This window comes from Sturnira hondurensis, unplaced genomic scaffold (genome assembly GCF_014824575.4).
Source record: "Sturnira hondurensis isolate 20B ecotype Veracruz unplaced genomic scaffold, ASM1482457v3 Scaffold0002039, whole genome shotgun sequence".
Classification (NCBI taxonomy): Eukaryota; Metazoa; Chordata; class Mammalia; order Chiroptera; family Phyllostomidae; genus Sturnira; species Sturnira hondurensis.
The window spans coordinates 1113130-1125465 of NW_028074670.1; the positions used below are offsets into that span (position 1 = coordinate 1113130).

A 12336-nucleotide genomic window follows, 5' to 3' on the forward strand; every position below is an offset into this window, starting at 1 on the left:
TAGTTTTTCCCACATATCGTTTATGAGTAACATCCTCCCTCAAAATGAACCTTCTTGTGCCAATGCACTCATTTGGCCAGAAATGCCAATTCACATGCCAATGTGGACCGAGAAGACATTGGCAGAGTAAAGGCAAGGGCATTGTATCTTATCATTTCTAAGAATGGCTGACACCTCATTTTTCTTTAATAAAAGAAAGCTCATGGGATTTTTGGTGTTGATTATGAGAGAGAAAACCCTTTCTAAGCGTATAAAATCAAGCTGGACATAGCCTTAAGGAAATCAAAAGCAAGATGTCACCATCAAGTACTATTCATACATGAGCTGGAGGATTTGGGAATGATCAGGGATGATACATAGGTTTCTTCTCAGATACCAAGTCTGAGTACTTGATCATTACCACTGGAAGCACTATGATTAAAAAGAGTAAAAGGCCCCATTGCAAAGAGCCCTGATTACTGATGCCTGCTGTGGGTACAGGAGGGAGAGGCAGCAACATGTGTGCCATCTAGTTGTCCTGCTTGGAATAGACATGTTTCCAGGAGACCATGTGAGACCCAGGATCGCCACCTACATGTAGCCATCCACCATCCTGCTGGCGTAGTGTGAGGCTTCCTCAAACGCCTGGAGGTAGGAAAGGACTTCTGACACAGTGCTCAGCATCCTCAGTGTGTAGATATTGGTGTCAGAAAACACCGACTCCTGCTTCTGCAGGCACTCCCGGCATAATTTCACAACCTAGAAGAGACATAGGTCCCATCCATTACCAACACACCACATGCAGCACATGCTTCATTTACATATGGGGGCTCACAATGACATCGGGTGCTCCTGCTTTGAAAGCTGAGGAAATTGCTGATAGAAGCAGGAAAGTGACAGTTTGTGGTCTGAATAGCAAAATGGTCCTGTCAGGGTAAGATGTAGGGATGGAAAGGGTAACTGCAGTTACAACTGAGTGGCAAAACGAGGAGTTTTCATATATAAGTCAGTTGATAGGTGGGAGTTATGAAAGATATAGATCTATCTTTACATCATTTTAGATATATATTTTTTATTCTCACAATAATACAGTGAGATAGGTACCACTAATATTTCCATTTTAGCAGATAAGATACTGGAGCACAGAGAGGGTGAGTGCTTTGCCGAAGTCACACAGGTTGTGCACAATGGAGCAAAACAAGCAATTAAGCTTTGTCTTGACCACCTTTCCCATGATTCTCCACCCTGGCTGTGCTCTGGAATCACCTGGAGATGTTTTTAAAAACACCTATGCCTGAGCCTTACCCTCAGAACAACTGAAACCAAATACAGTATGTGGGGAAGGGACCCTGGCCTCTGTGGTTTGCATAAGCCTCAGGTGGTCCTTGTGCATGGTGAGGTTGAACAATCAGGTTGGCCCTGCTTGAAGTATACAAGATGGACTGGGCGGGGAGAGGCTGCTGGGAAGCTGGCAGAGCTACCGGGAGAACACCACGATGGTCCTGGTGAGAAACAAGATGGGTCTGACCCCAATCAGCCTGGAGCCAGGCTGTTCTGTCTGATTCACGTGTAGACATGGGCTCAGGCTGCCTTCTGCGAAGTCACATGGTCCTTAGGTTTTAGTTGTTTGTGGTTCTCTTCTTTTTTCCCTTGACACTGTCATGGAAGAAATGTCACACAATTCTTCCCATTTTAAGTGAATGGAAGCTAATTTCGCTCTGAGACCACAGGCCCATGAGGCAGCTGGGTGGGGGTGTGGCAAATATAGGCTGGCCATCCACCCGTCCAACTGGCCGTTCTCTTACACCGTGGGGCAGTGTCCAGCCCTGTACCTGCCCCTGGGTGGTTCTAATTGGAAAAAAGGAGAAATGAAGAGGAGGGGAGAAGCCAGAAGAATGGGATGAGTAGGGCCCTCCTGATTGCTCCAACTCCTACCTCGTGCCTCTGACATAGATTTCCCATATTGTTCAATAACACTTTGTTCACATGACCATCTTCCCCACCTGAAGGAGCTCTGGGAGTCAAGGAGAATGTCCTGTATTGATCTCCCCAGTAAGGGCTCAAAAATGTACAAACAGTGAGAGAGTAAAGGATGAAAATGAAGACCTCTTTTAATTTTCATGAATTGTTTAAAGAGCTTGAAAAATATGGATTTATGTTTCCTGTGTTCTGTTGCAGATTGGATAAATCAGTCTTAGGAGATGAGACACAGGAATCTATATTTCTAAAAAACAGCCTAGGGGAACTCAGTGCAAGTGCTCTGCAGGTCAGTGGGTCTCAACGCTGGATGCACATTGAAATCACTCGCAAGCTTTAGAAATCCTGGTGTCTGGGTCCCATCCCAAGAGAGTCTGGTAGAGTAGGATTTTTCAGTGACTCCAGTATGCAGCCAGCTGAGAACTCCTGGTGCTTTGGGAGCCAGGGCTAAATGCTCAGTTAGTAGAGACTGGAAACTGTAGCCAAGACATGCATTTAATTATAGGAAAGCAAGCAACCCACGGCCATCTCCATTTCTAATGCCAAGTTGAGATATCACAGATCCCCCAGGGACATTTGTCAGGCTGCCTGTGTTCTTGGCCCCAGTTTCAGTGGGCTGAATAGTCACTGAGAACACACCCCTCGGAAGTACTAAAAACATAAGGGCAAGAGGAGCCCTGGTCTCAACAAAGAGACATCTTCCTAAAAATCAACCTGCTTGGTAGCCTCTCTATCTTCACTCCTCCCCACTTCACTTCCTGACTGGAGAAATTTTCTGCCTTCCTCTCCACCCCTATCCACCAATAAAAGGAATTCTTACCTCATGGTACAAGCCCTCAGAGCGAGCCTTGTCAATTTTTTCGAGTGTTTCCTTAGAGCACTGTATCATCTCCTTCACCGCATCCTGAGAGGGCTGGGAAAGGGAGGAGCACTGAGTTACATCTCTGCATAGTTTCCATCTTTGATATTCAGTCTGTTACAAAATGGATGCCTTCCCCGTTCTGAAAGCTGCACTTCTAAAAATGCTGCACAAGGTCCCCATAGCTCTTGCAGCTCCCTCATCACGCTCTGACTCATGTTGTGGTTGCCCTGGACCAAACCCCAGACCCTTACTGCTGGCCAGTCATCCTTACCCTGTACTCATGTCTGGACTTTTGGACCCAGTATAGAATCTGACATTGCCTCCCATTGTATTTTCTCTGGCATTTTGGATTCTCATTCAATCACCCAAAATATTTCCCATTCTCCCTCTGTACTCCAAGTCAATCATATACATTAATACTACAGCCCCTACTCTTTTGTCTTTGCCCAAATCATTGACTTAAACACTGGCCAGCACAGGGCTGAGAACAGAGGCTGAGGACTAAAGTTTGTACTCCAGTTTTCCACTGTAGTTTACCAAAGACAGCCCTCTAGACTATGGAAATCCAAACCCTCCCACGTGTCTTACATTCAGTTCATATTTCCTTGTTTTCATCAAAAGAATATTATGAGAGAATTTGTCAGCTGTCTCTGTGAAATCTAGACTCATTAAGCTCACTGCATTTGCCTGAGGAATCCAGTGATATTGTTTAAAAAATATGGCTTTGATCTTTGAAGCAAGGAGATACCATAATGAAGAAGTCTATGAGGGCACCATAACTTCAAAGAAAAAGTGCCAAAATTTTTCATAGTCTAAAGGAAATGTGTATCTGCTGTGCTTATCCATATTAAAACTCTTTTCTCATTTTTATTCGCTTAAGCGAATATGATCACATTTTTTCCAAAATAAAAGTAAGTTTATTATTTATTCTGACTTTAAAATTAAAATATATGAAAAACACATGGAGAAAAAAGTAGAAATCCCCCAAACCCACCCCAAAGATGGACACATTTTAAGGAACATTTTACCATATATATACCATATGTGTGTGTATGTGTGTGTATGGACTTCCGGCCAAGATGGAGGTGTAGGTGAAAACACTGTGCCTCCTTGCACAACCAAAATTAAAGACAACAAGAATTTAGAAACAAAACCACAATCAGAACAGACAGAAAACTGAATTGTATGGACGTCTGACAACCATTCCACCAGACCAGTAAAAGGAGCAGAGTCAGTGGTCAGAGGAGAGGGGTCCCAGCAGGAAAAGGTGGTGGCTGCCAGACCTGGGAGCGCAGGTGGCACAGGGCTGACCTCAGTCACACATTCACATGCAGATAAACTAGGCAAAAATGGGCAGTGAGACAGACCATACAACCCAGGGCTCCAGCACCAGGAAATAAAGCCTAAAAGCACCGATTGAAAAGGCACTGGGAGACACTCCTGGCCTTACAGGAGAATTCGTTGGAGAGACCCACAGGGTCCTAGAATGCACACAAGCCCACCCACCTGGGAACCAACATCAGGAGGGCCCAATTTGCTTGTGGGAAGCAGCAGAGGGGACTGAAATCAAGAGAGAGCAGCACAAGCACCATTGTTCCCTCTCTTACCCCACCCCCACATACAGTGTCATAACCCAGTGACTTGGTTGCCCCGCCTGGTGAACACCTAAGTCTCTGCCACTCATATGTAACAGGCACAACCTGGCCAAAACATTATGGCTCAAGCAGAAGAACAGCTCAAAGCCCCAGAGCCAATACTTCTAAGCGACCAAGAGATAGCCAACCTATTGGATGCACAGTTCAAAATACTGGTGATCAGGATGCTCACAGAACTGGTTTATTTTGGTCATGAATTAGATAAAAAAAATGAAGACTACACTAAGCGAAATGAAGCAAAATGCACAGGAAACCAATAGTGATGGAAAGAAAACTGGGACTCAAGTCAATGGAGTGGACCAGAAGGAAGAAAGAAACAACCAAACAGAAAAGAAGTAAGAAACAAGAATTTAAAAAAACAAGGAGAGGCTTAGGAACCTCCAGGACATCTTTAAATGTTCCAACATCCAAATTGGAAGGTAAGAGGAAGAGCAGCAAATGGAAAACTTATTTGAACAAATAATAAAGGAGAACTTCCCCAGTCTGGCAAAGGAAATAGACTTCCAGGAAATCCAGAAAGCTCAGAGAGTCCCAAAGAAGTTGGACCCAAGGAGGAACACACCAAGGCACATCATAATTACATTACCCAAGAATAAAATGAAGGAGAGAATTCTAGAAGCAGCAAGAGATAAGGGGACAGTCACCTACAAAGGAGTTCCCATCAGACTGTTGGCAGATTTCTCAAAAGAGACCTTACAGGTAAGAAGGGGCTGGAAAGAAGTATTTTAAGTCATGAAATCCAAAGACCTACATCCAAGATTGCTCTAGCCAGGAAAGCTTTCATTTAGAATGGAAGGGCAGTAAAGCACTTCTCAGATAAGGTCAAGTTAAAGGAGTTCATCATCACCAAGTCCTTACTATACAAAATGTTAAAGGGACTTACCGAAGAAAAAGAAGATAAAAAATATGAACAGTGAAAGGACAGCAAACTCACAGTTATAAACAACCAAACCTAAAACAAATGCAAACTAAGTGGACAGCTAAAACAGGAGCGGAACCACAGAAATGGAGATCGCATAGAGGGTTAGCAACAGGGGAGTGGGAGGAGGAAAGGCAGGGAGAAGGTACAGAGAATAAATAGCATAGACTGTGGGGAGAATATAGACAGGGGGAGGGCAAGAGTAGTGTGGGAAACATAGAAGCTAAAGAACTTATGACACATGGACATAAACTAAAAGGGGGAAATGTGGGTGGGAGGGTGTGTGCAGGGTGGAGGGGAATGAACGGGGGAACAGGACAACTGTAATGGCATAATCAATAAAATACATTATATATATATATATATATATATATATATATATATGAATAACATTTAAAGTATTTAACTGGTACAGTAAAGGCACTAAAAAATTAGGACAGACACCAACCATAGATAGTGAGTGTCCGTATATGGCCTTCTCAGTGTGTTTGGCTGAACTGCAGTCTTATATTTGCACATGTTTGTATATGCTAATAGGATCAAATTTTTTCTATTCCGTTTTTTATTTTATTTTTAAATAACAATTTACATGCAGCATCATGGAGCTAGAACAAAGGCTTTCTAATTATTGAATTTATTGGAGTGACATTGGTTAATAAAACCACACAGGTTTCAAGTGTGTGGTTTTGAATTAGTGTTTTGGGTTTCTTTCAATATCTACCCAGAAGTGGGATTGCTGGATCATAAGACAGTTCCATTTTTAATTTTTTAAGGAACCTCCACACTGTTTTCCATTGTGGCTGCTCCAGTCTATATTTCCACCAACAGTGCATGAGGGTTCCCTTTTCTCTACATCCTTGCCAACACTGGCTTGTTGTTTATTGATTTATTAAGGATAGTTATCCTGACAAGTATAAGGTGATGTCTCTTTGTGGTTTTAACATGCATTTTTCTGATGATTAGTGACAGTGAGCATCTTTTTATATGTCTCTTTGCCATCTCGATCTCCTCTTTGACAAAATATCTGTTTAGGTCCTCTGCCCATTTTTCAATTGGGTTGTTTGTTATTTTGGTGTTAAGTTGCATAAGTTCTATATGAATTTATTATGTTAACCCCTCACTGCATGTATCATTGGTGATAAACTAAACTAGTTTACAACAGTCTGAGTAATATCTTTTAGGATATGTTACTGTGAGCAAGAGAAACAATAGTAAAAGTAGCCAATGGGACTTTACCCAGTGAAAAAGCTTCTTTGCAGTGAATGAACCCATCAACAAAACCACCCAAAGACAACCTGCCAAGTGGGAGAATTATATATCTGATAAAGGGTTGAATCCAAAATATAAAATGAACGCATACAACTCAATAACAAAAAATAAACAATCCAACAAAAAATAGGCAGAGGATATGGATAGACATTTCTTCAAAAATGGTATACAGATGGCCAACAGATAGATGAAAAGATTGGTGAATATCTTCTCCCATTCAATAGGTTCTTTTTGTTTTGTTGATTGTTTCTTTTGCTGTGCAAAAAATTTCAGTTGGATGTAGTCCCATTGGTTTACTTTTTCTTTTGTTTCCCTTGCCCAAATAGATATATCAGGAAAAAAATTGCTAAGTTAAATGTCAGAGAATTTAATGCCTATGTTTTCTTCTAGTTTTATGGTTTTGAGTCTTACATTTAAATCTTTAATCCATTTTGAATTTTATTCTTGTATATAATGTAAGAAAGTGGTCTAGTTTCATTTTTTTGCATGTACCTGTCAAATTTTCCCAACACCATTTATTGAATAGACTACTTTTATCCCTTTGTACACTCTTGCTGCCTTTGTCAAATATTGATCATATAGGTGTGGGCTTATTTCTGGGCTCTTTATTCTGTTCCATTGATCTCTATGTCTACTTCTATGCCAGCACCATGCTGTTTTGACTAATATGGCATTGTAGTATAGTTTGATACCAGGTAGTCTGTACCTTCAACTTTATTATTTATCCTCAAGATTGCTGTGGCTATTTGGGGTCTTTTGTGGTTCCATATAAATTTTAGGATTATTTGTTCTAGTTCTGTGAAATACGCCATTGGTATTTTGTTAGGAATTGCAGTGAATCATAAATTACTTGGGCAAGTGTCTTCCTTTTACACCTCAGTTTCCTTGTCTGTAAATGACCAGTTGGACTAACTTATTAACAGTTCCTTCAAGCTGTGTATCCACGGTGGTGTCACAGTTGCCTTTCTTTCTTTTGCTCATCACTCTTTGTTCCAACCTGATAAGCCCCCTCAGTATAGCAGCCATTGTGACTCATCCCCAAACTTTCAACTGACACCAAAATCGTTCCTGACTTCTTAATATGTGTATGTGTTAGATAAAAATAAAAGCCAAATATTTAGAAAATAAAACCAAAATTGATGACGTTCTCCTTAATTGTAGCTTTGTGCTTTCTTCATTTAGCCTCCTTAAGTTTTTCTATCTCTCCGTCATCAGCTGTAGTTCTCAATAGGATTATGGTAATTTTCAAGGTTGGGGAATCAATCTCTCTCTTTCTCCACCTTTTCTTTTGATTCCTCCTCTTCTGGCCCCTCCCTGTCCTGCTCTGGCTCCTCCCCACTCTGTTCCTCTCTGTTTTCTATTTTGTGACCCTTCTGGTGGGCCTCAAAGGGTGGGACAGGGGTGGTGGCTATTTCCACTGCTCCACACAAGACCTGGTACACAGTTTCTGAAGGGTGTTGCAGTCAACACCCCTGGCTGGTAATGCTCTTAGAATATTTGCATTCCCAGCACAGAGACCTTTCTTCCTAGGTTTCTTTACCTGAGGCTCTGCTCAGAGGTCTTCTTTAGACCCTTCTACGAAGGCTTCCTGATGGGGGAGGGAGTGATGAGACTTGCAGACAGACACTTTCTCCCATTCTGATTCAGCACCCAGTACTTTTCCTGTCCTAGTCTTTCCCCCGCACTCTCTCCCGCAATCCCTCACCTTAGGGCTCATAAAACTGTGGGAGCTTTTTGTTCTGGGCCCCTCAGCAGTGATGGGAGCCCCACATCTGTGCTGATCCACCTGACCCTCCACCAGTAAACCTTCCCATGGGGGCAAATGAAATAGAGGGAATCTGCCTTCCTCAGTTCAGCCTCTTGCTTATCCCGCTGTAGGAAGTGATTAAGGGAATACTGCTTTAATTGGCTACTCCAACACCTGGCAGCTCCACTTTCTCCCAGCTCAGCTGAGCTCCTGACATCCCCCCTCAGCAAGCCTCCCCACTGCTCTGTGGTCTCACTGTCAATTAGGCAATAGCTTCTCAGTACTTAAGCAAATTAACCAACCTAAACATTGCCCCATCTCCACATTGCCCATTTCCATAGGGCTGGGAATATCTTCGTGATAACCAGACAATGAATCTTTTTGACCAACTGATCTTAATATGTGAAATGTTCAGCATTAAACTGCAAAGGAGCAAAGAGAGGACTAAAATTTACTGAGTGTCTATTGTTTATGCCACACCCTTTACTTATATAATTTTGTTAAATACTAATAACAACCCTTGCAGTGGTTGTCATCATGCCTATTTTACAAATGAGAAAACTGAGTAATGCCCCCAAACTCAAATACCCAACAAGTGGCGGTGTCCAGGCACTTGCTAGGACCTGTCTGCAGTGCACTGTACAGTCTTCCCAGGGGTTACAGACTGGCTTCCTGGAAACTGATGAGCAGGGGTGCACTGATTAGCTGTGAAATCCACCCATGCCTGGCTCCTGTGTAGGTGGACACAACTCCCCTCCCCCAAGCAGGGGTATGTGTACCTTTGGGTCATCTTTCACCCCCAGGAAAAGGTCATCCTTCAGCCCTTTCTGGCAGTGCTCACACGTGCAGTCAAAGTAGTACTGCTTCTTCAGCTGCTTCTTGCGTTCTTCACTGACATTAAGGAAGTCAATATAGGATACCGTCAGCTCTTCTCCTTCTGAGATCTTGCCCAGGGCCCGGAGCTCAATTCTAGGGCAGGGCAAAGGGAAAGAGTAAATCAAATTCGGGACTACCCAAGTGGCTTTTGTGCTCTTCAAGTTTCAGGGAGTTGAGTCTCAAAGACAGTAACTTCCCTAGAGCTTGAGAAAACTCCCATTCCCACTCAGGATGAAGGAAGGTGAAGGGATTAACCAAAACACATATGTTCATAACACATAGACAACAGGGTGGTAACAGCCAGAGAGTAAAGGTGGGTAGAGGAAGGTGGGGGGTAGAGAAAGGCGGGGAGAATGGGGCTGGAAAGACTTTGCTTGAAGCAATGGGCATACGATGCAGTGTGCCAACGATGTTTTATTGACTTGTCACTTGAAAACTATGTTTTTTGTGAACCAATTTCACTCCAATGAATTTAATACAAAATATTTTTTAAAAAAGAAAAAATGAGCCCTGGCTGGTGTAGCTCAGTAGACAGAATGCTGGCCTGTGAACCAAAGGATCGCCAGTTTGATTCCCAGTCAGGGCATACGCCTGGGTTCTGGGCCAGGCCCCCAGTAGGGGGTGCACAAGAGGCAACCACACATTGAAGTTTCTCTCCTTCTCTTTCTCCCTCCCTTCCCCTCTGTCTAAAAATAAATATATAAATAAATCATTTTGAAAGAAAGGAAGAAAGCTCACATTTATTCCAAAAAGGGGAGATGTGGCCTAATGGACAGTTTTCTAGATAAGTCTGCTCTACTCATTATGACAATCAAATCTGCTCCATTCTGTAAATTGCTCTGAAATCTGCTCAAATAGATTCCCAGTAGACTGCTGGTCTTGGTCTTAAAACCATAAATAGTTTTCATGCCCACAATTATCCATGTGCAATCATCCAATCAGCTACTGATTGTTAACAAAGAGAGGAGAAATAATAACAAAATGAAAACTCAAACAAGAGAAGACTCAATAGTCATTTCTGCTTAGTTTGGGAACTGCTTAGTTTAGAAACACACATATTCAGTTACCCACAATCTTGGCCTATTCTGTGTCTGACTGAAAGACCCTTCTTATCTCAGCCAGTGGTTCAGGCCCACATTATGTGAGGAGACTGACTCCGGAGGTCCTTGACAGCAAACAGGGCCCGGCCCTGTTAGTCTGCTGCATCATTCACTTTTGTGTTTATTAGGGACAGGGCTTTTTAGCTGAATGTGGTGAGCAAGAGCAGATGGCATTTCAGTCCCTTTCCAGCCTAGACCTGGCCCTCCAATGACCTAGAGCACAACCCACTTTGCCGTGTAATCGATGCAAAATGTGCTGAAAACAAAAGCTCAGTGCAGAACTGACTGGGTAAGCCAGACAAGCAGAGATCAGCCTATGGGCCTCTCAGCCACTCACAAGGCCAGAAACTGCAGAAAACAAGTGGTGAGCCCAAGCTGTGCTCCTGTATCTCCCCAGTACTCTAGAGCCCCACTACCCAGTGGGAAACCATTGCCCAGAGAATGAGTAGCAGGAGGCAGAGGAGCAGTGAGCAGCAGGGCAGAGCTTCTGCAGAAAGGTCTGTGGTCATTTCAATTACCTCCCACAGAGGCTATCAGACACTATATGAAAGGTGGGACAAGATTTCAGCACCACAGAAGCATCCTAGTTCAAGGCATCCTCTTCCATACACTCTGAAGTGACAATTGAGTAAGCAACTACTGAACAGCAGTGACATGCATGTCTGGGCACTAGAGGTGACCACTTAAGGTTAAAAATCATTCTCCCAAAGTGGAGTCCACTGCCATGCCAAATAAATGTGATTATATATATAAACAACTCATATGACACCTAGTAAAATCTAAGTTCCCGCTCATCTATGGTTCCTTGTTTCCTTTCTTCCCCACCCCACTGTTTGGCAGCAGCTCTTACTGAAGTGATGAAAGGCAAGAGGGAGAGGGCTGCCCAGAGATTCTACCCACAGCTCTGCTTGGAATCCTAGTGTGTTCGAGCTGCAGGGAATCAACCCCCTCATTTCACAAATGAGGGTACTAATGCCCAGAGAAGTGACTTAACTTCCCCAAAGGTCCCATAGCACTTTGGCAACAGAGTCAGGATTAGAACTCAAGTGCCATTCATGCCTCACCACATCATATCGGCCTCACCTGCTTGTTTTCAGCCTGCCTCATGAGTCTGCAATGCATGGGAAGTGAGATGCACAAAAGCCCTTGGTTTTAGGACTCTACTAATGTCCTAAATAGTTCCACATGAGCAAATATCTGAGTCAATGTTGAGTGTGGCTCCCAAGCGTTTGGTCATGGTAGTAGGGTCAATAAGCATGCTAAACTCACCAGCCCCTTTTACAGAGGCAGTTTTTCATAGTAACATATCTCCATTCAATAATGACTCAATGGCCAATAAGTTAGAATTTCCAGTAGCTTTACATCCCATCATGGTTAAGCCAGTTTGTACAATGTCTCCAAGTATCTCAATTTATTTCAATAATATTAGAGAACTTTCAAAGCTAAATTAATTTAATATCACTTACATATGAGAAATGCACATATTTACACCCCATTTAACCAACTTGGAATTGGGGTCAGGGAATGAATAGTGATCACCACCCCATCCTGGACCCCAGGCCCCTTCCATCTCTAATGCTCTGCAATTGTGTAGTTCAGCCAACTGAGCAACAAGTAACAATCGATTTAAGTATTTTTATAGAGACTGGGAAGGTTCCTTGAGACATTCTCATCTTGACCTTTGCTCTACAAATGTGGACCAAAATGCCCAGGAGGTGGTGTGAATCATTCAAAGGCTCATGCATTGCATACCAACACAGGCTAAGGTGCACAGACCACTCTTCCCTGCACTCTTAAAGCCCAAACTCCCATGCAGCATTTTGTTTTAAATCCAAAGAGTATTTCCAGTATTTCAAGCCCAGCTTGAGAAAAAAGACCAATCTGGGGCCATTTGGTTGTGATTAAGAAAGGTCAAAAGTAAAATCTAACCCAAACCACTAACTTACAGTTGG

At 42.9% G+C, this 12336-nt stretch overlaps 1 protein-coding gene across 2 annotated transcripts in view; it reads right to left on the reverse strand.

Annotated features, from left to right (window-relative positions):
* SMYD1 (SET and MYND domain containing 1) overlaps positions 1-12336 on the reverse strand; it is a 48167-nt gene that overhangs the window by 5718 nt on the left and 30113 nt on the right. For both annotated transcript variants that reach the window (XM_037038857.1, XM_037038850.1), the window contains 3 exons: positions 9188-9377; positions 2777-2869; positions 575-738 (listed from right to left, as the gene is read on the reverse strand). In XM_037038857.1, the coding sequence (XP_036894752.1) occupies positions 575-738; positions 2777-2869; positions 9188-9377 (447 nt within the window). The remainder of the gene's footprint in view (positions 1-574; positions 739-2776; positions 2870-9187; positions 9378-12336) is intronic.